Source organism: Mycteria americana, chromosome 2, assembly GCF_035582795.1.
Source record: "Mycteria americana isolate JAX WOST 10 ecotype Jacksonville Zoo and Gardens chromosome 2, USCA_MyAme_1.0, whole genome shotgun sequence".
Classification (NCBI taxonomy): domain Eukaryota; kingdom Metazoa; phylum Chordata; class Aves; order Ciconiiformes; family Ciconiidae; genus Mycteria; species Mycteria americana.
In genome coordinates this window covers 107,269,272-107,293,914 of record NC_134366.1, presented here as the reverse complement: position 1 = coordinate 107,293,914, position 24,643 = coordinate 107,269,272, and the positions used below count along the sequence as shown (strand labels likewise).

At 42.0% G+C, this 24,643-nt stretch overlaps 1 protein-coding gene across 1 annotated transcript in view; it reads right to left on the bottom strand.

Moving 5' to 3' along the window:
• CTNNAL1 (catenin alpha like 1) overlaps positions 1-24,156 on the bottom strand; it is a 58,555-nt gene extending 34,399 nt beyond the window's left edge. Inside the window, exons 1-2 of the mRNA XM_075494181.1 lie at positions 23,904-24,156; positions 4,132-4,321 (exon numbers count right to left, since the gene is read on the bottom strand). Of these exons, the coding sequence (XP_075350296.1) occupies positions 4,132-4,321; positions 23,904-24,029 (316 nt within the window). The 5' untranslated portion in view covers positions 24,030-24,156. The remainder of the gene's footprint in view (positions 1-4,131; positions 4,322-23,903) is intronic.
• Between the last annotated feature and the right edge of the window lie 487 nt (positions 24,157-24,643).

Below are 24,643 nucleotides of genomic sequence, written 5' to 3'. Positions count from 1 at the left end.
TAGAGGGGGAAAAAAAAAAAAAGAAAAAAATCACAGATGGGCATCTAAAAATGTGCTTCGAGTTACATTCCACTACTACGCTGTCACTGTAAACACTGACACAGTGCAAGACTAATGTTAGGCAAAATCTGCTACATGACCCTCTGCAGTGTTTTATGATTCTATTTTGAGTCAATCAAATTACAAGGTTTATTACAAGGAAATAGTCATAACAAGTCTGAAACACTTCAGATCACTGATTATACCCTTCACAAGAGACAGATACAACATCTGTCATCCTTCAAAGCCTCTGCAGGATATGCAATTGATTTAAAGACTCCCCACTTTTCTTAGCAACTGAGACGCTTAATGTTCTAAATCCTTTAGTGTTGAAATCTATCTTCTACGCCTAATGAAGTGTCCTTTAATTTCTCAGGCACAATCTAATTTATCGGCTAAAAAGAAGTATGAACAGCTCTACAACATCCTCTGTCCTAAAAAGCAAGGGCTTTCTGCTGCCCATGCCATCAGAACATGGGATTCTTTTATACAAGTCAATATTCTTGGCTGTAATTGGCCAGGAGAGTTTGTTGGCTTGCTTGGGAACACCGAAGTTGTTGAAAACGGCACTTGAGCAACTGCGTTCAGAGACTGAATTCAGAGGGCAGTTATCCATAAGAATTTATCTGCTCAACATACTGTCTTACCTTGTCCAACACTTAACAGTCCACAGAGATAATACTGGCACAAAAAAACACCAAAAAACCATCAGCAAACATGTTTGATATACTGAATTTCCCATGTAAGTCTTCAGTTAGATCTCAAATGGAGAGCTCAGAGAGAATAACTGACCCATGCCAAGGTAAATGTGAGGCTTGACAGAAAAGTAAACAGTCTATACTTCACTCTTCTAGATTGAGGCACATTACTGCATAACAGGAAATAAACTTACATTGTAAAAAAGTATAACCATTTGGTGAGAGAAAATACTGCAGACTATTTTTAGATTCTGAGCTCCTCCTGGATACACTGATAGGGAGAAAAAGCACGTGGCCACAGCATAACTGGCAAGTCAAGAAATAGAGATCCAGACTGCTCTGCTCTTTTAGAAGCTGAGATTATTGACGTAAACTTTGGCAATTTTGGCTTGTCAGCATTTTACTTGGATCTCTGAAGAGAAAACACATGCTTCACATAACAAATGGAATGTTTTCAGATTAGGACGTTTCTGTTTGCAGCCAAGTTTACTGGAGCGACTATAAATTTTCAGTCTGAAGTTTATCTAGAATAGTCCTTCAAATCACAAAAACAAACATTCATCACCAGCATGTTTCTAGATATTACGACTCATTGTTGAGGGATTTTTTTTTTTTTTAAATCACAAAAATAGTATAGAATCATAGAATAGTTTGGGTTGGAAGGGACCTTTAAAGGTCATCTAGTCCAACTGCCCTGCAATGAGCTGGGACATCTTCAACTAGATCAGGTTGCTCAAAGCCCTGTCCAACCTGACCTTGAATGTTTGCAGGGATGGGGCATCCACAACTTCTCAGGGCAAGCTGTGCCAGTGTCTCACCACCCTCATCATAAAAACATTCTTCCTTATATCTAGTCTAAATCTACCCTCTTTTAGTTTAAAACCATTACCCCTTGTCCTATAGCAACAGGCCCTACTAAAAAGTTTGTTCCCATCTTTCTTATAAGCTCCCTTTAAGTACTGAAAGGCTGCTGTAAGGTCTCCCTGGAGCTTTCTCTTCTCCAGGCTGAACAACCCCAACTCTCTCAGCCTTTCCTCATAGGAGAGGTGCTCCAGCCCTCTGACCATTTTTGTGGCCCTCTTCTGGACCCGCTCCAACAAGTCCATCTCTTTCCTGTGCCAAGGACTCCAGAGCTGGACGCAGTACTGCAGGTGGGGTCTCACCAGAGCAGAGTAGAGGGGCAGAATCACCTCCCTCGACCTGCTGGCCACGCTTCTTTTGATGCAGCCCAGGATATGGTTGGCCTTCTGGGCTGCGAGCACACACTGCCGGTTCATGTCCAGCTTTTCATCCACCAGTACCCCCGAGTCTTTCTCAGCAGGGCTGCTCTCCATCCCTTCATCCCCCAGCCTGTATTGATACCAGGGGTTGCCCCAACCCAGGTGCAGGACCCTGCACTTGGCCTTGTTGAACCTCATCAGGTTCACATGGGCCCACTTCTCCAGCTTGTCCATGTTCCTCTGGATGACATCCCCTCAGGTGTGTCAACCGCACCACTCAGCTTGGTATCATCTGCAAACTTGCTGAGGGTGCATTCAATCCCACTGTCTATGTCATTGATGAAGATATTAAACAGTACTGGTCCCAGTACAGACTCCTGAGGGACACCACTTGTCACTGATCTCTATCTGGACATTGAGCCATTGACCACTACCCTCTGGATACGATCATCCAAACAATCCCTCATCCACCAAACAGTCCACCCATCAAATCTATATCTCTCCTATTTACAGAGAAGGATGTTGTGGGGGACCAGGTCAAAGGCCTTACAGAAGTCCAGATAGATGACATCCGTTGCTCTTCCTTGTCCACTGATGTAGTCACTCCATCACAGAAGGCCGCTAGGTTGGTCAGGCAGGACCTGCCCTTGGTGAAGCTGTGCTGGCTGTCTCAAATCACCTCCCTGCCCTCCATGTGCCTTAGCATAGCTTCTAGGAGGATCTGTGCCATGATCTTCCCAGGCACAGAGGTGAGGCTGACAGGTTGGTAGTTCCCAGGGTCCTCCTTTCTACCCTTTTTCAAAATGGGTGCAATGTTTCCCTTTTTCCAGTCACCCATGACTTCACCTGCCTGCCATGACTTTTCAAATATCATGGAGAGTAGCTTGGCAACTACATCAGCCAGTTCCCTCAGGACTCTGGGATGCATCTCATCAGGTCCCATAGACTTATTATGTTCAGTTTCCTCAGGTGGTCATGAACCTGATGCAGTATGAACTGCATCCCCGAAGTCTGAGGCCAGCACACTGATTCAGCAAGAAATCTACCAGCTAGGACAGCAAAAGGCAAGTTTCTCAGGCTGCTGAGGTTATTTAAAATATAAAAAAAACCACCCACAAGTCCACTGTTTAACTTAACATATCAATTTTAAGTACAGTAACCCATGTCTTGGAGTACAGTACTACTCCTTTCTGCAGCCATCAAGGCATTAGTGTTGAAAGGTCATTTATTTGCCTCCACATCTGGAAGCTCAAGATTGTCTCCCTGAAGCCACAGTAAGCAGAAAGTCTGTCACACCTGTAGGGACTTCCGCCTGCTTAAACAGGAAAAGCTTCAAACAGAATTTCCCATGATCCGAAGGTATTTGAAAGAAAAAACAGAAACCCACCACCACTAACAACAAAAGGAACGTTCTTCTAGGTGTCATCTTGAGGGCTGCACTGCAGATGTACGAATATGCATTTACTAAGAGCCACTGAAACATCATGCAAGGAATAGTACTTAATATCTAGGAAAGTAGTTTCTAGCATGACACTGACATTCTCTTACAGTATCAGAGAATGTAGACAGAGGCTTCTAGGGGGAGGAGGGTGACAGCAGGCAGCTCAATCAATTATCCATACTTCACATTCAATCCACACACAGAACAAGTTTGCAACAAAAGTTGAATCCAGCAAAAAGGCAAGTACAGTTTGATTTTCATTCTACTGAGAGGAGTCATCAGATGACTGATGCGAGTCATCTTACTGAGTTTTGATGAAACATGGGTTGACACTGACCTTCCTTTAGACATTCAGATTTAGAACGCAGTGACCTCAATAGCATAACACTCAAATTACTTCAAATACTACACTGTTTTAGCTGAGACCAATAAACTGAAGTTGTATTCTCAACAGTCTGCTCTTTGTCTGGAGTAACATCATAAAACAAACCGCAGCCAGGTAATTCCTTGTGGCAAAAGATCCTATAAAAACCAAAGCCAACACACAATTCCCTTCCCTGTTCATAAGATGACAGCAAGTAAGTGAGTGACAAAATCAGGTAACAGATCAGGCCTTGAATGAACCAGCAGAAGAGGGTTAAGCAATTAAATAATAAGGTTCTTACATTATTCCTGACACTAAAAATAGTGTGCCAAAAATGGCACAAGCACAACTTCATGAGTAAGTACATACCTGCTCTCCTTGCCTCAATGCAAGCAACACTCATTTCCTCTTTCAATTCATGGTTTTCATTGGCTATAGCTTCACCTACTGTAACAAATCTTCCAACTGCCAGGTTAACTGCTTGGCCCACTCGCTGAATTGCTTGCAGAGTCTTGTCTGAACGCTTTGGTTTGTCCTTATGATTAATAAGAGTAGTTATCTGTGAACAAGAAGAGTTAATTATTAGAACTGTATGCAAGAAGACATTTTAGCTTTAGTATTAAAGGCAAGTTTTGAACTGAACTCAGTAATAGATTTTTACCATACTTCACTAATAAAATTTAGTGTTGAGTCATGAGGTATCGTTTAACTTCTCAGAGAATGAAAAAAAAAATTGGAGTATAATTAAGTTTGCTCATCTGCTGTGATCTCAGCTTATCTCACATCTCAAATGAACTGAAGGATTTTTTTTTTCCTCCCTCGCATTTGCACTACTAAAATAAGCTGCCCTAGGTCTCTCAACAGGCTTTCACACTACGGATACAGTAAAAGTTGAGGAGTCCAATAGTAGACATATCAACATCGTTTTGGGTTTGCCAGCATTGGAAATCTTACAAAGTTTTTGCACAGCCAGGTAAATAAGCACACTCATCAACTAGAATTTGGGAGCTTTGGCTCTTTTTACTGAAATAAGCCTTTATAAATGATGTTTTATCCAATTGATTAAGGCAGGCTTTAAGAAAGAATGAGCAGTAGCACAGTCTTTACACAAAAAGAACCATTCAGCTTTTAGAAATAATCTGAAGTATTTGAGCCCTCCCCCCCCCACTAAAATATCCACTGTACTCGTAACTTAAACATCCTCAATTACGCGTATTTTCTAGAATTTGGAAAAAGGTTGCCATTTAGATGCAAGTTATCAGTAAAACAATTTGTGAGGACATTCTTATTCTGAACTCCACACCCTGTATTGGCTTTTCTGCTTGGTACTACATCGCGCTATACATTTCTTCTTGGATCACACTGACCAGAGATCAACTGCATGCAGGCTGCAGGAGACTGAAGATTTGCCCAAAACACCAAAGACGAGGAAACAAAGAGATCTCTCCCGCACCCAAAGAGAAAGGCAGGATTGCAGAAGTAGCTTCTCGACCAAGGCACTAAATAAGCATGAGAACAGCGTGCAATCCTGCCACTCAGAATTAACTAATTACAAACTGCATTACAAACAGTACAGGAGCTTTACATTTTTGGTATGACAACTATTTTCTAGTGAGATGCAGGACAGAAGTTGGACTCTGCAGTTTCAAACATCCTAAACCAGCATAAAAGCCATCATTGTTGCCAACAAAGACAGTCCTGCCTGTCCTTGCCTCCCTCTCTCATTTTTGCAATGAATTTATCTGATGTGGGTTAAACCTGAATTGTGGAGAAGGTGATGTTTGTTATTCTAGTTTTCCTTGTAGTCAGTTGCCCCGTCCAGTTCACTGCATAGCTGTATGAATACTTTTGGTGGTAAAGGGAAAAGGTACAGACTGGAGAGAGAAAGACGGGCAGAAGTGCTCCTTTCAGCAGCAGCATGGTTTAAAATGCCCACAGAACTGCGTTGTAAACTATATCCCCAGGAGCTCAAAGATGTCTGCTGAGATCATCTCAGCATTACATGGATTACTTAAGTGTTTGAACACCTCAGCTGTATCAGCATAATCACAGATGTCTTTGCCCATTCCTCAAAAAAACATAAATCATCAGTCACTCATACATTCTCCTACCACTCAAGACTATGGTAGGACAAGAGCATAGAAGCTGTACCTGTAATGTTCACATTGGATCCAAGGACAGAGCAGGAAGCAGTGTAGGAACTGTTCTGCTTCATAATTTGATCAATGCCTAAGGCTTACTCTTCAGATACCTGAGTTGTATTTCTGGGGGAAAAAAAAATAGTGGTGGAAAAAACCCACGACCTTACTGGGGCTGGTTTTGAATGCCAGCAGCTGGTTTAGTCAAGTTGGCAGTATTAAACTCTTTGCAATGGAAAATGTCAATACTTCATAGAGCACTTTGCACCAAAAAAAAAAAAAAGCCAAAAAAATCTAAGAACTATCCCAATAAACAGTACTGCCCTATCAAAGAACTGCTATGGGAATGGAAGAATATTTTGTCCTGGCACAAAACATCACTACAGAAGTGCATTGTCTGCCCACTGCCTCCTTATATACATCCTACTTCTTCAACTTGTACCTAAGCCACAAGCTCTAAAGAAAGGCCACTTTCTATAACTCATATAACAAATCTGTCCCTGTAAAGAGTCCTCAGGTTCATCACACTTCAGCCCCAAAATCTATGAACCCCTGATGCCCATCCAGTGAAAATATCATCTTACGATGAAAACAGAGTCCTACTAAAGAGTAAACTAAGCAAACATGTGAACACCTTCAGGTTCATTCTAGAGGAGGAACGACATTCCCTCAAACACACAATTACCATCACTTCAGGAGAAATTCAGATTAATATCAAATGGATATTTAAAAACACCTGCACTGTGCAGCTCTCCTGAATTTTTGCATTGCAGATGCTTCAGGTATACTGAACTATCAGCGTATAGATGCTTCAGGTATACCAAACTGACAGCGGCTAATCTAACAATCCCAGCTGGTGAATTCTTGACTATTCATGGGCAGCAAGCCTACAGAGAACATCAGACCAAACGCTGAAGAAAACCAATTTGATAGAGGGTCACAACTTTGTTTCCTCAGCTCATTTTTAAGCAAACAGCAACCCAATGCTATGCAAACAAAGGGCTAATATTACATTCATACAGTTACCGACTTCTCAAAAGTATAAAAACCAGTAAAATAACATTGGCCTAAAGAGAAATAGAATACTAGTTGGATGCGTGTCCTGGCTCCAAGTTTACCTCCCACAGCATTTTATACCAGTAGAAGTTTAAACATGTTCTGCATAACCCTGAAAAAAATGCATATGCAACTAACACTGCAGAGTGAAAGGAATCTCACTGTCTCTTACAAATCATCAAGGGCATTTTAATCCCATATGTTACTGTAGAGGTATGCAAATGATACAAATCATGAAGATGTCACAGTTTAAGTTGCTTTAAAGTCTTACAAAACATTTTCAGAAACACTTTCATTTGAGACATGGGTGAAGTTTACAATTCTATCACATTTTAGCACTCTCTTCAGAGGGGATTCATCAGTTTTGTAGAAAAAGACACCCCCTATACTCCCCCCCCCACCACCACCACCACCCAGTAGGTGAAGCAAGAATCAGCAGCTGTTTTGACAGGTCCATCACCAGTGTCATCTTAACCTCGTGAAGTTCAGCAAGGCCAAATGCAAGGTCCTGCACCTGGGTTGGGACAACCCCCAGTGTTAATGTAGACTGGGTGAGGAATGGATTGAGAACAGCCCTCCAGAAAAGGACTCAGGGGTACTGGTGCATGAAAAATTGGACGTAAGCCAGCAACATGTACTTGCAGCCCAGAAGGCCAACCATAGCCTGGGCTGCATCAAAAGAAGCGTGGCCAGCAGGTCGAGGGAGGTGATTCTGCCCCTCTACTCTGCTCTGGCGAGACCCCACCTGCAGTACTGCGTCCAGCTCTGGAGCCCTCAGCACAGGAAAGAGATGGACCTGTTGGAGCAGGTCCAGAGGAGGGCCACAAAAATAGTCAGAGGGCTGGAGCACCTCTCCTATGAGGACAGGCTGAGAGAGTTGGGGTTGTTCAGCCTGGAGAAGAGAAGGCTGCGGGGAGACCTTATAGCAGCCTTTCAGTACTTAAAGGGAGCTTATAAAAAAGACGAAGAAAGACTTTTTACCAAGGCCTGTAGTGACAGTACAGGGGACAATGGTTTTAAACTAAAAGAGGGTAGACTGAGATTGGACATAAGGAGGAAATTCTTTACAATGAGGGTGGTGACACTGGCACAAGTTGCCCTGAGAAGTTGCGGGTGCCCCATCCCTGGAAACATTCAAGGTCAGGTTGGATGGGGCTTTGAGCAACCTGACCTAGTTGAAGATGTCCCTGGTCATTGCAGGGGGGTTGGACTAGATGGTCTTTAAAGGACCCTTCCAACCCAAACCATTCTGTGATTCTGTGATCTACTCTAGACGCGCTCTGCAGTAGCTTGTGTATGCAGATCACAGAATCGTGTAGGTTGGAAAAGACCTTTATGATTATCGATTAAACTCAGTTTGGAAGCCTATGGTTATACACAGCAGCTGAGGCTTTGCAAATACTTCCTGGAATAACAAACTCTTAGCTGGGTAATATAATTTCTTCTCACACTGGCTAACTTCGGGCCACTACAGTAACTACCTTAACATTATAATGGAGGGAAGTTTGTTGAGCTCCATCATTTTTTTTTCCCAGAGAAGTCAAAAACTATATGGATTGCCAGTTAAAAAGAAACATTGTGAAAGAACTAAAACAGACGTTGGTCAAGAAGTTTGAAACATATCAAGACAAACAGCTTCATATAACACCTATTTCAAGTGTGATCAACGTTAGCAAATGCAGCCTGTACTAATATAGTAAAATTTGCAAAGGATATTTGTTATTAAAAAGTAAGTAACAAACAGCCTTGAAATAGGAGTAGGTAAGTCCTGATACAAGAGATACAGGAAGATATGAAATATATATCAGCTAAAGGAAAAAGGGCTGTCTTTGGTTCTAGAAACATGAGTTAGACACGTACCGAATGTAAAACACTCAATAACATCAAAGGCATGAGGAAAGTTCTTCAGATACAGATGGGCTTCTCATTACCTGCCACCTGCAGAAAACATTGCCGTGCAAACAAGGACTATGTATAATTCTGAGAAATATCTTTCTCTTTCCTTCATGAAGTGTTAAGAGTGACAGGTATATACTCAGGTATATCCTCCATTTAAAATATAGTTATGAAAAAGCAGAGGTAATAGCAACTGCAGTTTCAGATTCTTTTCAAGACTTAATCAAACTTATAATTAACAATCAGGGTTAAAAAAACTAACAAACAAGATCTTAACTGATCAAAGAAAGGAATTTCGCTAGTGTGTTAAGTGACAAACTGAAGGAGATTGTGATGCTAATAAGCAGCACAAAGATTATTTAATCAGTTCGGACCATAGAAAAAAAAAAAAATCCCTAAGCAGTACAATTGGAGGGGTGCTGGGGAGAGGCAAACAATACCATTTGCTTCAGGATACAAATAAAGCAATGAGCATTAAAAGGCCAATAAGCTAGGCTTCTAAAAGAATAAACAAAGGTTTTGCTCCTGACTTTTAATCAACATTTAAAACAAAGATATAAAATTGGACAAGTTAAATGGAGAAAAGCAAAGACCCACAAGAAACCTAACAAGGAACTTTCTCCTCAACAACCACCTTCCTCCAAAGATACCCCAAAAGCCTATCAAAAACTGAATTAGTGAAAACTTGCAGCATTTAAGCATATTTCAGATTACAAAGAATTGCTTTTCCCTGCAGCCCATCCAGTTGCAACCAGACCAGAACTATTACTGTTGTGTTTCTTTCAGTTTTTTTTAAAAGAACTCCAAGAACATTATCTAAGCTCTCCTTTAAGCTTAAGACCTCCCAAATATTTAATCTGTTGTATTCTGATCATGTATCACCCAGTCACTAACATTGGTGGTGTTTGGGCAGGAGTTAACAGCTGAAAAGATTACCTGCAAGTCTCTTTGAACAAGAGTAATAGTTACATGTTGTTTACTTAAGGATTTACTGATCAGGTCCTAGAAGGGAAACAGTCCTTTTGATGCTACTCATGCTCTGTTTAACGTGAGCTCTTACACTGTTTCCATGGAATGCTTACCTGAGATCTGAGACAAACAGTTTAAGGAGTGTGCAGTCTCAAGAAACTGTCAGTCACAATCTCTGGTCACGCCGTACGAGCAGCCCCAGAAAAATGGCCTTTTCCCAAGTACTTTACTGAAACTAACATATATAGCCATAATGTATCAAGATGTACTTCATATTTCAGGAAACAAGCTCAGTTGTGGCAGTTTTCAAGCAGCTGTTTTCTGAGCTTTATGAGGGCCTTCAGATACTGACATTTAAGTCGTTATATGCTTCATGCACAGGAAGCATAATGACAGCATGCTTAGCTAAAAATATTCCAACGTCTATTTATTATCAGTGTAATTAAGTCTTGCATGACAGAATTAAGTGATACTTAAGAGACTGGGTTTCAGGAAGTATTTATAGACAACTATAAATAAAACCAGGGGAAATGTAGCTATTTCACAGCCACTGCTACAAACACAACAGTTAAACTGAGAAGTCATGTTGGAAGATACCCTATCCACCTCCCTCCCTGGGTAAGTACCCACATTGTACGTAGGATGATTTAGACTCTCAAGAGCAGTATTTGTTACTGCCTCACACTAATCAGTTTTCCTGCTAGAAAAAAAAATATTCAAAACGTTTTCTCTATGCAACGAGGATTAACATCCTCAGAGTAACAGCTCCTCTTCCATTGTGTGTTATTTTCTGCTTTCTGCCTTCCCTTAATTTCACAATGGTAGAAAACTCATTTCTGAAAAAAATGTAATAGCAGGAATGGAAAGCCTTTGCTAAGAAAGTGCAATAGCACTACATACTAAGGGAGAAGCTACGAACCCCTACGACAGAAGTATGCTGTAATGTAAATTTAGTTGCATTTGATAGGACACGTAGAAAACTTAGTCAGAAAGCCCTCTCCCACACTGCTCATACTTTTATTTGTTCGTCTTGAGTTTGGGGGCAGGGGGGAAACTTCTAATATTAGTTTTTAGGTACTGTCTCTCATTAGGTCTTGTGTACTACCTTAAGGACAAACAGGCCTTCAGACTCGTTTAGCCAGACAGCAGCACACATTGTTCCAACACCCACATCTGCTACAGAATACAACCACATGTGTGAGAGAGCACAGAAGCAGCAGCTGGCATGTGACATGTAGTCCATAAGGGCTACAAGCAGAACTGTCACATAGACTTCTCATCACAAGAGACGAGCCTCAGGGGTCTTGAGAAGTGAACAAGGACTACCTGCTTACCTGTCCTAGAAATCAAAAGTCTGTTAAGATTAGATGCCTGTCCAGACATTAATGAAAGTCTTACTAAGCACTTTCTACAATTTCAAGCACTAAAACATTTTTTAGAAGTCTGGCTAATGTGCGGATTTTTAGAATTGGAAAGCCTTATCTTCCTACTCGGTTTTCATTTTGTAGAAAAATACCACAGATAAACTTCGTAGAAACTCAACTTTGAAAGTTTTCAAAGGCTAGAAAAGATTAACCAAAATGAAATGCAACTGCATTAACTACTAATGTGCTAGTTAACTGTAAGAACCCATATTCTATTTATCCTGAAAACATTATTTGAGACAACTGCCCCTGCTTTATGGACACTTGAACCAGAACAGTTTCTTCTACACATTATTATTCAAAAGGGGCAACCAACCCCTTCTTGCACAAGTCACACAGACTTCAACGCATCGTTCAGGACCCTGAGTCACCACTTCTGTAAAAGAACAGCTTCCAAGAAGTGGTATGATCCTGCTACCCCCATTTATGTATTTTCCTCATACTGCCTATGCACTGGTGTCTAGAAGGACAGTACAAATACGCTGCATGTCCAAGACTGCTGAGTTCTGTTATGCTTGTGGTACTGAGACTGTTGTAGTTGTATCTTTACCTGAAGGCTTTTTAAAAGCATCTTCTCATTGCTTTTGTACACATCTTTCATAAAAGCCTTCAGGGAAGCAAAATGAAATAAACTACTTTAACAACCTGTAAGCTAGTTCACTTATCTGCGGGCAAACGCTAACATGCTTAGAGGAGCCTCAGGCAATCTTTCACATGTAGTGTCTTAACAAGCTGATAAGCCACCTCTGAAAAGGAAGAAGGAACAATCCAGGACCTGCAGTGACAAGCAGAAGCTGACAAGCAACACACGAACAGTCCTACCAAATCAGATTGCTGATATACCTAACCTAGTATCTTATCTCCTGTAGTACCCAAACATGGGTGCCTAGAAAAGAACATAAAAATAAAACAAGCAAATGATACACTAGCTATATTGCAGTTGTAACCAGATTTTTGGTTAACTGCAAATCGTACATTTCATTTTAAAACACCACAACATTTATTTGTGCACTTCTCACAAGCACAATAGCTTCAACGGGTAGAAAATATTATTTGGAAGGGGTGAGAACAGTCCTCTTCACCTCCTTCAGATCTAGGCTTCAAAACCTACTCTTTGAAAGTTTGCCAGGAAAAACAAGAGTACACAACTTCAAATTCAAATACACACCTCAGATTATTAGTACCATTGCTATGTACTTGTTACACATTCTTGGAATTGTTCAGAGATCAAAAGAAAGGACTCAACTCACAGCAAGACTGTACTACAGTCGTGAATACCCTTTCTTTGCACTGAACGCATTCCTAGAAAACCAAGGGCCCTTTAAATTTCAAGATCCAAATCAAACACCATCGAGAAAATGATTATCTAAAATGTGATACAGATGAACTTGTCCAATTGAGATATAGTACTTTGATGACACTAATTTATTTCATCCAGTGTGCGTTATTTTGGGGCTGGGGATTTGTGGGTTTTTTTTCACAGTAATGAAAACTCTAGAAACTTTTTCTGTGGAGAAATTTTTCAGTGGGATCAAATTATTTCCAACTTTTTTTGCAAGTTGTTGTGAAAAGGAACTCTGGAGAAACAAAAAACAAACAAAAAAAGGAACACAGCTGACTAGTTCTTGCAACCTGTGGATTCTTAGATATTATGTGGAGGTTTGAATTACTTTAATAATGTTACTAAAGTAGCACTATTGTAGAGGAGAAATACGCTTGCTTTTTAATGTTCACTTTTCACAGATTCCTTAAAATCAGGGATCCCCAGTGATCTGCAGGTATGAAGCAGAAAAGTACACAAAAACTGACCTCCACTCCTGCCATCCTCCCTTTTTTTTTCCCCACACATGGAAGACGAGGAGGAGAAGGATCACTGGAGAATGCTCAGTGAGGCTTGACCACTGATCAAAGCTACCTTGTTTACTCTTTATTGTCATGTGCCTTACAAGTCAGAGGACTGCTCTATCTTCCCTCCAAAAAAGGTATCTTCAGAATTTCTATAAAAATGAGTGACAATAATAAAGATCTTCATTTTCAGACAATTCAAGTTCAAGCTTCCTTCTCTTTTTGAAAAGATATATGGAAGCTTACAGACTAAAATTTGTACCTTTGAGCAACTTGACATGAGTTGGTAAAAATACTTTTTCAAACTGAAAGTTCAATTTAATCTCTTCTGATTACATATGTGCATCAACAAGTACACTGAACATCAGAAAATATGCATTTACTTATCATAAAATACATCCAAAAATAAAATGGCCTTTACTGCACTTTTCATTGTGAATTGGCTTTCTAACTCAACTGCTGTCTTGAAGTTTGCTGAAACGCACAGCTACCTCACTAGAAAAAGTGAGCATAAGCTAATAGACCCAAAAATTGGTTTTAGGGGTATACAAGCCTGTACATTTTCCTCCCCTCCTGTTGCCCTCCAGTTCAGTATTTTCTTACCCAAATGGGTAGAATTTCATAAACAAAGCTATTACCCTTTTTCATTCTGCACCTAGAAATCCTGGGCGTGAGCAAGCCTAAGTAAACAAAACCAACTCAGAGGGAAGTTCATTGTTTAAACTCTACTTTCAGATGCGGTCAAAACAGATGCAGACATGTTTTCAGCACCAGAGAGATGCAATTCTCAGAAATAACTCAATTTACTAACATGATCAGGTAACCTCAAAACCAGAGACTGAATGGCAAGTGATTATTGTGGCTTTCCTCCCTAACTTGCCTTTGTTAATGTAGCTAACCTTCTACTGCTTGTGCAAACAATGCCCGAGCCAGCTCTGAACTGCTTATTCAAAAAAAAGCCACTGTTGTGGAACTAAAAATTCAGACATTGTAATAAAGAATGTAACAGGGACAACACACTGATACCACCTGCAATTGAGAATTCTTTCTATTCAAATCGGGACTGGCTCACGAAGATGCAGAAAAAGTTGCTTGTTAGTCCCATAAAGAGGCAGCTTCACTGGCACGAATACCAGCCCTTCAATCCATCTTGCACTGCATGTTGCACACGCAGACAGGAGGGTTCCCCCAGCCTTTTTTAGAGAAGGCTTCCTTAGCAGCATTTTGGCATACCACTTCAATTCAGAGCAACACCTGGTATTTCACCTTAAAAAGCACATACTTGCCCTAGGGATTAATAGAGAAGTACAGTGTGCTCTGGAAAAGGCTATGCAAATCCAACTACTATCCACCTACAGGAGTGTAAAACAAAACAAAAACTTCATATAATCCAGGAACCATTATCTTATTTATGTTAAAGATCCTCTATATTCTTCTGATTGCTTCCTTGAAGAGCTCAAGGGCAACAAAACCTCATTCAGTTGAAAAATTTAAGAATATTTAAATGTAACATTGAGATACGATGCAGAATCTTTGACAATTAAAAGGGAACATTCCATACATTGGTCTAATGCCTACATGTTAAGCACTTGCAACTTTGGACAATATTACCCTTCTAAACAATTTTGACACCTGTGAATAGGAAAAAAAACCACATTTAAAACATTACGTTACTATAGCACAATTTTACTTTATTGTTATTTGAAAATACATTATTTGTGTGGTTATAAGTGGGTATATTCATTCTGCTTAATACAAAGAGCCAATACAAAAATGTTTCTCTAAGACAAAAACAACTGCATAATTTTTAATTTTTCCATATACATATAGGATTTGCTCATACATGATTTTTGTAACTTGTGTTTAAGAGTTATCTTACCATTTGATTCATTTTATGTATAAAAACAAGAAGTCATCCCATTCGGTATCTAGAGTAAATTAACAGTTATAAGTTGCCACTAGAGTCTATATCACTACTCATTTACTCCACTAGCTTTAAACAAGGCTAGTGATGGAACACAATACAACTCCATGAGTAAAAATTACCATTTAAGGCTCTATCTAGCAAGGGTTATGCTTTGTCAATGAATTAATAAACATAAAATAAATCCATGCAGAAAGCCATAGGCTCACAGTACCATAGAGCAGTTTTACTAAACTATAATCAGAGTTGTTTGCAATCATTAATTCATAATTCATCCTTTGGGGATTTCCCTACCTAATCTGTCTAAAACCATCTGTTAACAATGCTGAATAGCAAGAAAGCTGCTCTAATTCTTTTTGTGGGATCACTAGGAGGCAGTTTTGATTTAAAACTCATTCTGCTGGAGAACTACAAAAATTTGTTTAATCTATAGAAAAGTCATTAATCAGATCTCATAAATTTGAGACATAAGATTCCACTGAAAAAGAGCAATTGATTTTCAGCTATGTCAGTAAGAAGCATCTTACTTCAGCTACTTGAAATGTTAGTCTGACTCATTTATCACATCAAAGACTAAGGTACTGAACATTATAAAGCAGTAGCCAAGCTTAACTCAAAGCCAGTTTCACCATCCAAGAATTCACAGGAAAAAAAAAAGACTGGAAACCAGAGCTGTTTCATGGCAGTGCTGTTGCTCATGTGATAAAACATTCAAGTGTAATTTTTCTTGTAAAGCAGAATATCATTAGTGATATTAACCATTAATTATTAATGTAACAAAATATTTTCATTTACCTATTTAAGATATTCTATGGTACTCCTGTGCTCCCCAGCATACCTTAAAAACCACAACTGTAAATTATTATCCATTTCCCTTTCACTGTTTCATAACAACCTAGTTTCAATGACTAAAGAGCTGTCAATTAAAAACTAGCCTCGGTAAAGGGAAACCTGCAACCACATCAGCCCAGAAATACAACTGATACTGTGACTGAAGTAATCATATTGTCTACAGCCAGATGACAAACTCGTAAAATTAACTTTCCTGGATAAATCAAAGAGAAAGAATCAGGCTCCTTTAGGGGCACAGAGTGCCAAGTGTAGGCTGAATAACAGTTGAGCTGCTGCAAGCTTCATCTTCCAGAAAAAGAATTTTGTATCAAGTGGAAGATTTGCAATACAAACCACAAGCTCACAACTTAACCCACAGTACCTATGGAACCCAAGGGAGGAGAAGAGTCAGTGAGTTAGTGACTAATTGAAACTAATGAGGTTCAACTCTGTACACTGGCAGCATACCATATGCTTCCAGACTCGACAGCAGTTAATGCGTATGACTCTGCATCCATGGCACAGTTTCTCTGCAATACAGGATGTAAACTAAGAAGAGTTTAGCAGGAGGTTTGCTTCACTTAGTACAAGTTACAACGCAAGCCTCTACGCTGCAATTCATAATTTTATTACTCAACAGTCATGCCAAGTCTCAAGTCTAAAGTGAGTACCAAATTAATTCACAAAGATGATGATCCTGGAAAAGGGGAGAAACAGCTTCTCAAAGCTTGCAAGTTACCAGAATTTTTAAAGTACTGAAGGACAAAGGCTAGTACACAAGAAGCATTTTAAAAGGAGGGCACTCAGATTCACTGAAGAAAGCAATGGTTTAAGACAAATATGGATTACCCTACTTTTTCCAAAAAGGAATTTTCCCATCCTCCAAAAAGAGCCGTAAGGGGCAACATGCAAGCCCTGGCACCATACTGGAGCAAGAACAGCCAACAATGTAAGAACTCTTTACCACCTTAGAGGTGGGAAAGGGAAAGACCTAGAGGTACCAAAAAAATGCCTAGTGAAATAAGGCAGCCAAGGGACTTGCTGGAATAAATCTCTCAGTGCATCTGCTGCATGGGAAATGCAAGTAAGTTGAAATGGATGAGGGCTTGGACTGAATGCTGAAGTTCAGAAAGGGAATGAGACTACACATATTCCTTAATTTTATGAATGTTGTCCAGAGAGTATGAGAGACACTTCTATTTAGTCTCTAAAGGAGAAAGAGAGAACATCTGATTTGCAACAAGTAGGTATGTAACGAGCCTGTACCACAATACAATACTATGACTACAGACATTCAAACATCAGCTTATATACAGGACTGATGCATGATGTGGAGGAAAAACAGATAGGGAAAACATGGTGTGTCGTCCCCCCTCCCCCCAGTTTTTGTAGACTTCCAAGAATAAAAAGCTAGTGATATAGAACTCTTAACAGTGCTCTTTATATAGGACTCTCCACTTTAAAGCTGTTAGCAAAAAAACATTAAGACAAATCCATGACTGAATAATTCCCAAGATTACTAGTTTTGCAGCTATACAGTTTAGAAGAAATGAACGCTCATTGAAAGGTATCATGTGTATGTATGTCACTTATCATATATAAGCCTCTTACATAGGTTTTGGCCAGCGTTGGTGCCACACGTGTACATCCCCCAAAAAATAAGGCTTATGAAGCTCCTTTGCTGCATCCAGAGGAAATATCCTTCAGTAAGGAGATGTACTAAGGTCCACATCTACAAGTATATTGAAGAACTGAATGCGAGTTGCTGTTCAGCCTTCTGCTGCTACTGGGTACAACATGAGCAACCTAGTAGTTTCCAGTCACCTGAGGACTTCCAAGCCAATGAGACCACAAAACAGCTTCCCCAAAGACCCTGCTAGCCTACAGACAAAATTGAAAGACCAGTGTCACAGAACAGTAGCATGCTGAACTCCATGTCTACAGTTTTACACTTCTCTTAAATCTCTCTCTGATAAAACATGCTTGTTCAGTTCCACAGAGAATAACATCAGGTCCACTAAACATACAGTAACTTACCAGCTATTACAGTCCGTTTCTTCAGGAGTTATAATGCCAAAATACTCGGTTACTTCCTTAACACAGCTTTGCCCCATCCCTAAGAACAGAGCAGAGCAGCTATTTATGTTTGTGCTCAACTACAAGAGAAAGTGAAACGATCCCTACTCCAGAATATATCTATGTGATGTACTTGGAGAATCTGTGTGGAATCAAAGTGGCTGCAGAAGAGGCTATGAAAATATTAGATAAAATGAACTGGAACAACTTGCCAACATTAGATGTTATTCACTAAGATTAAGGGACTCAAAGATGCAATGGATTATATCAACTTTCTCATGCAATTTCCTGCTTAAAACTAGATTGACAGTTGAGGTGTGGAGGTTGCCTGACACTTGTACATGGCAAATCAATACAAAAGATTAGGAAGAACAGAAGTAGTGGACACTCAAATAAATATGACGTACTGGCGAAGAATCAACATGGTGTTTGTTAAAGGAATTCCTGCCTCACAAAACAACCAGATTTCTCTGAGGAGACCACTGATTACATGGATAAGGAAACAACTCTCCTGAAAGAAAACTAGGAAACAAAGTCCGTACCAAAGGTTTCAAAGGACAGCAAGCAAGTCTCTGGAAAAAAAAAAAAAAGAAGGAAGGCTCTTTGTATGAATATTTAACTCATTAAGAGACAAAATGATGAGGAAGAAGATGAAGGCAGGCAGGAAGTAAATGAGTGCTTACTTTAATAGCGGGAGATGACCAATGGAGTTTCACAGAAACCTGCGCTAGGACATGGATTATTCTACATAATCATAAAGAGGGAGGAGAGATAAGCAGGTAATAAAATGAGGAAAATTTGCTGGTGATCCTAAGTTATTCAGGACAGTAAAGATAAGATCTGACTACAGAACTGCAGAAACATCTTGCAACACTGACCAGGGAATAAAATGTCAGACAAAAAAATCACTGCACATTAAAGGGATACAGATGGGAAAGTACCATCCTAGCTTCCCATATGAAAGCCAGGTCCTAGCTGACCATTACTCCTCAGCAGCAAGGTCTTTTATTGCAATACATACCTCCATGAAAAAAATCAGACTTGTTTATGATGACAGGGACTTCCAGCGTTATCTAGTCCAGCTCCCTGCTCAAACCAGCTCCAGTTAGAGCATTTTGCTCAGGGCCTCGTCCAATTAGTTCTGAACATCTTCAAAACTGCAGACTCTGTAGGTGCTCTGCGCACCTTTTCCAGTGTCTGATCACCCTTACATTGGAAAAGGCCTTTTCTTCTATCTCATCAGACTTTCCCTTGTTCCAACTTCCGTCCATTGCTTCTTGTCCTATTGCCATACATGTCTGGGATCAGTCTGTCTCTGTCTTCTCCATACCTGCCCATTAGGTGGGTAGCTGTAGACCACAGTAAACTCTGCCATTGGCCAGACAAAAAAATCACTGCAGATTAAAGTGATAGAAATGGGAAAGTACCATCCCAGCTTCCTATATGAAAGCTAGGTCCTAGGTGACCATTATGCCTCCCTTCTTGAGGTGGAATAAACCCGCTTCCTTCAACCTCTCCCCTTATGTCTCATGCTCCACTATGTCAATGTTTTCCCTTGTACTGGGGAGCCCAGAACTGGACATGGTACTCCAGATGCTGCCTCACAGGTGCCAAACAGAAGGGAAGAATCATGTCTGCAGCCTGCCGGTTACATTCCTGCTGACAACCCAGCTGGCCATCATTGCTGACTCCTGTTCAACTCTTTGTCCACCACAACCCCCGTGTCTTTCCCTGCAAAGGTTCTCTGTAGACAGCCGATCCCAGCCAGTACTGTTGCATGGTGTTATCCTAGCCCAGATGCGGGACTTGGCATTATTGCCTTTGTTGGACTTCACAAACTTCCTGTCAGATCATCTTTCCAGCCTGTCCCTCTGTCTAGCAGCCCTGTCCTCCAGCGTATCAGACACTCCCCAATTAGCTGTAGGGAAGTTCACATGCCTGTTGAAAATGCTGGCCCATCATTCCAACATTCAGATCATTAATAAAGATGTTAAACAATATTGGCCCCTGTATCAGTCCCTGAGGGACACCACTGGTAATTGACAAAAAAAAAAAAAAAAAAAAAAAAAAGAAAAGGTCACCGACTATATATGGACCTCTAGCTTGATCCAGTATGGCTAATGTCATACCTTCAATCTGAAAACTGCATCAGTGAGTTTTTCACATAAATTGGAAAACATCAGCTGTTGGTCCTTCTTTGGGCTCTAATACATAACTCCAGAAACTTCTGGAAAAACAGAATACTGGCAGAACATTATGTAACGTTATATAACTATGTAACATTTACTGAAATGGGAATTATTTTAGCTAGCTTCAGAGAAAGCAAGGAAACACCACCATAGAAAAGAACAGGTTTGTTTTATCCACCTCAAGGCATGTACCACTTAACTTATTCAGAATCTAAGACTGGCAATAACAAAATTCAGAAATATTGGTATCATGGGCTTTTTGTAGTTATTTAAGCTTTTATTTTGACTATATAGGTCAAGCCAATTCCAAAACCTCTGACACAATCTCCTGTAACAAGAAAGTTGGAAAATCACGTTCAGTAATATGTGGGCACACAATTATTCTCCCAAGTGCCTATAACAAAATGGGCTTTCTGAAGGTTGAGCAGCTAGCTGTAACCACACAGGTCTACACTCAGGATGTTGGAGGATAGGTCACCTTCAACTATGAAAACTGACTTTGTTCTTTCGGGAACATATGCAGACAGAGCTCAAAGTTCCCTCTCACTGAACTTTTCCCCAAGTACCTGACTGTGAAGGTTGACCAAAACCTATTCTGAAGTTTCTCTGAGTGCTTCCTTAGAACAGATCCAGACAGACAGACTCCTGCAGCTGCGAAGATACCCAAACGCTGCTAGACTAGCAAACAGGTACATAATGGCAGCTGAGGAAGTCGCTGGTGGAGCCACATCCTGGAAAGTGCTTTTTCCCAGTCTTTGCCTTTCCTCAGCTGTTTAAATGACTTGTTATTAAATGAGTCAGCACTGACCACTAAACACCCTTCCTGACTTGTGTTGCCAGAAACTTTCCATAAAAAATAAAACCCAACATAATTAGACTGGAAATGGGTAGCAACAGTGAAGGACATGCCTAGATTTTAAAGAATGCTGTACTACTTACACGTGGAACACTGAACTAAAGACACCTATCCAGGAGAAGAGAATTCTACTTGTTCTGAAGAAAATTGTGGGGTTTGACCCCAAAAGCCATATTTTCTGAACTGCATGCCACATGCTTTGCATGATAGTGCAGAATGATTCCCTTCACAGGACAGATAAGTAGATAGTAAAAAATAAGTGTTAGCAAATACGTTTAATACTGTGGCTTAAATCTGCCATCTTGTCAACTGTTGCACTATTAGAAGAGGGCCACATCAGGGTCTGAACAGATCGAGAGAACATGAAGACCTAGTTTAACTCTGTAAATAGTAAGTTTTAAAAACAAATCTATTAATAAACATATCCAGTAGTGACGGTAAGGGTAATTTCTCCTGCCAGGAAAACAGGAATCTTATACCACTGCTGGCAGCAAATATACTCTGATACCATATAGTCTATAAGAAAAATCAAGCTGCAAAGTACAATTTCAAAAAAAAAAAATATCAAACAAAAATAAGCCTCACATTTGCTGAGTAAGAGCAAGTGGTCAAACACACGTTTACAGTATTACACATCAATTAGGACGATGTACTATACAGTACATGAATTTAAATAAGAATCAATGTAGCTTTTTTTTTTTTTTTGCTTAAAGCAAATAAATTTAGCTCCACAAGACGGATTGAAAGTGAGTTTGTCTGGGCACCTTTTGTTTCCTCTTTGCTTAAAATAAGTAGTGAAAAGCAGTAACAACATTCTGACTATTTTTTTTCAGATACAAGTATCACATAGCGCTTCTCACCTTTTAACAAAAGGGTAAACTGTGACATTACTTCACAGCAAGAACAAACTCCTTTGCAAGTGTATTTCGTACAAGCAGAAAAACAAAGTCCCACGCATTACTGCTGATACATAGCTTACCCAGAATATAAAAACAAATCTTGAAATTAGGTACTCTGTAAACACCCAACACTTCTGCATAAATACCCAAACAAAGCCAGCGAGACCTCTAGTGAATGGTGTAGATGAAACCGTACAGACAGCACTGATAAACCAGTACAGTAAGTGGGACATTTTATCAGGCAAGTGTAGGGAGCTACTGCTGATACCATCAACAACTTCAGCCTGAATTTGAACGGAGCTCAGCACTCACACTTCAAAGGAACAAGCTCTTCTGAAGTCTGGAGCACTTTACCAGGCAAACAGTAAGCTCTGAGTGTTCACAAATGCTCAGACACCTTACACTGTATACAGGAGAAGTGAAGGATTCTTAGCACTTCTGGAAGATACAGGCATAGGTTTTGTGGTCAATGAAAAATCATAATACATTACACGTGCAACGAATCCACAGAGAAATAAGACTACTGTTCTTAAAGAGTATTCCAGAGGAATAAGAATGTGCACATCTTCACAGAAATCTGTTAAAAGTAAGAATTTAACATATGTAATTAAATTCAGCCTTTGCAATTGGAGGGGTTTGTGTTTGCTCTTAAGCTTTCTAAAAGTAGTCTCCATATTTTACCTCTCTCAATTGTTTCAGAAGTAAAACATTCATTGAACTTTAATTTTACTTTGCCTTGGAACAAGTGGTTTAATCCCTTCGATGGGCTTCTTCGAACTGACTGCGATTTCTTCAAACAGAGAAAGACAAATTACCATGATAAGTACAGAAACACAATTACCCATCACAAACACTTCCTGCAGCCCAGCTGTACAAATGCAAAACACGGCTTAACAACAGTTTGTTTCCAGATAGGCTATGATGGTATAAACATAACTTGACCTCACCAGGACTAGTTATTCTTGTACAGCTGTTACACATTGCTTCAAGATTTTGTCCAGATAGGTTTTGACTTGCTAACTTTAATAATCAGTGCTCAAAGTACAAAAATGCTATACAGCAAACACCGTGCTGTTTTCATACATTATTTTTCAAGAAAGAAAAATTTGCTTGGGTATATCAAACGCCTTGTAACTAAAGATCTAAAAAAAATTAAAAAAACACCCCACACCAACACTGAACAACACCGAAGTGGTTGGCATATAATTACTTCGCAGAGCGCTTGAAAGCTTGGTTTTTGGGTTTTTTTAAGTTCATTCAGCACTGTGCGGGACACGGTAAGAGGTCACCAAGACACAGTTTGCATATTATTTGACTTCTTAACATTCGGGTGCTATCCCCGGGTGCGGTAAGAGCTCCAATCAATGCAACGCTCAGGCCAGACCGCGAAAACACAAAGCTTCGCCAAACCCCCTGCAAGTCGACCGCTCTCACCAGCACCAGGCTGTGAGAAAAGGAGAACGCTCCCATGCGGACAACCATCAGGCGAGAGACTCGGGAAGCCGGGGGAACACGGGCGGCGGTGCAGCCCCTCCGCCGGGCGGGCGGCGCGCACGGCCCCCGCCGCCCAGCGCCCACCAGAGCCCCTCGCCCCGCCGCCCCCGGCCGCCGCATCCCGGGGCTCAAACCGCCGACGGCACTGCAGCGCCTTCGGGCCACGGGCGTTACGCAACGGCACCGCGACCTTGCGGGGAACTTCGGAGCCTTTCTCGGGGAGGGACGTGCGAGCAGCATCCCCCCCACAGCCCCGCTCCGGCAGCGGCATACCGCCCCCGCCCCGCGCCGCCTGGCGGGACCCCGCGCCCGGGAGGCGAGGAAGGGGGCGCGGCTGAGAGAAGCCGCCCCCGCCCGAGCGGCCGGAGAGAGGGGGGTACGCAGCGCCGCGACCCGAGCGCGCAAACTTCGGCGGCGGCGGCGGCCGAGCTCCGTCCCGGGCGGGAAGGGGGAGGCGGGCCCCGGCGGGAGCCGGCCGCTGCCGCCCTGCCCCCGGCCCCTGGGGGCTGCGGGGGGGATGAGGCTCGCGCGGCGGTATTTCTACCTGCGACACCAACGGCAACAGCGTCTGCTCCACGGAGCGCGTGCGGATCTCCAGCCCCGCGTCCGCCCCCAGCCCCGACGAGGACGAGGAGGAGACGCCGCTGCTGCTGCACGGGGACGTGGCCATGGCGGGGAGCCGACCGGGACCCCCGCCGCCGGCCGTCCGACCTTCCGCGCTCCCTCCCGGCCAACTCCACTCTTGCCGCTCGCACGGCGGCCCGGCCCGGCCCGGCCCGCTCCGCCCCGCCCCTCCCCCGCCCCCCGCCAGGGCACCGTTGCCTTGCCGGGGCGCCAGGCGATGCTGCCCGCGCGCGCGCGCGCTCAGCCCCCCTCGCGGCCCCTTCCCCGCCCCTTGGGACGGGATTTAAAGGGGCAGCGCCCGTTTCCCCGCTCTCCGCCCCGCAGCAGCGCCAGCTCTCGGCGCCCCCCTTTCCCCCCGCCTTTCCCGCGCCTCGTGGGTGCGCGCAGCCTCCTCTCCCCTCACCCCGGCGCCGGCGGAGGAGGAAAACCGGGGGTGCTCCCCGCCGCCACCGCTCCCATCGAGAGTTTCTCCGTCGCTCTCGCCCGAGGGCAGGTGGGGGCGGCCGGAGGGTCCCTGCCCGGGTGGCGGCTGAGGAGCTCGGGTGGCCCTCAGGGAAGCAGGAGTCCGGGCCGGTGACCGGCCTTAGGCTTCAGCGGCACCGGCTAGCGCGAACGTGGGGAAGGGCGGTCCCAGTCGGGAAGTGAGGGGTGCCGGTGCGG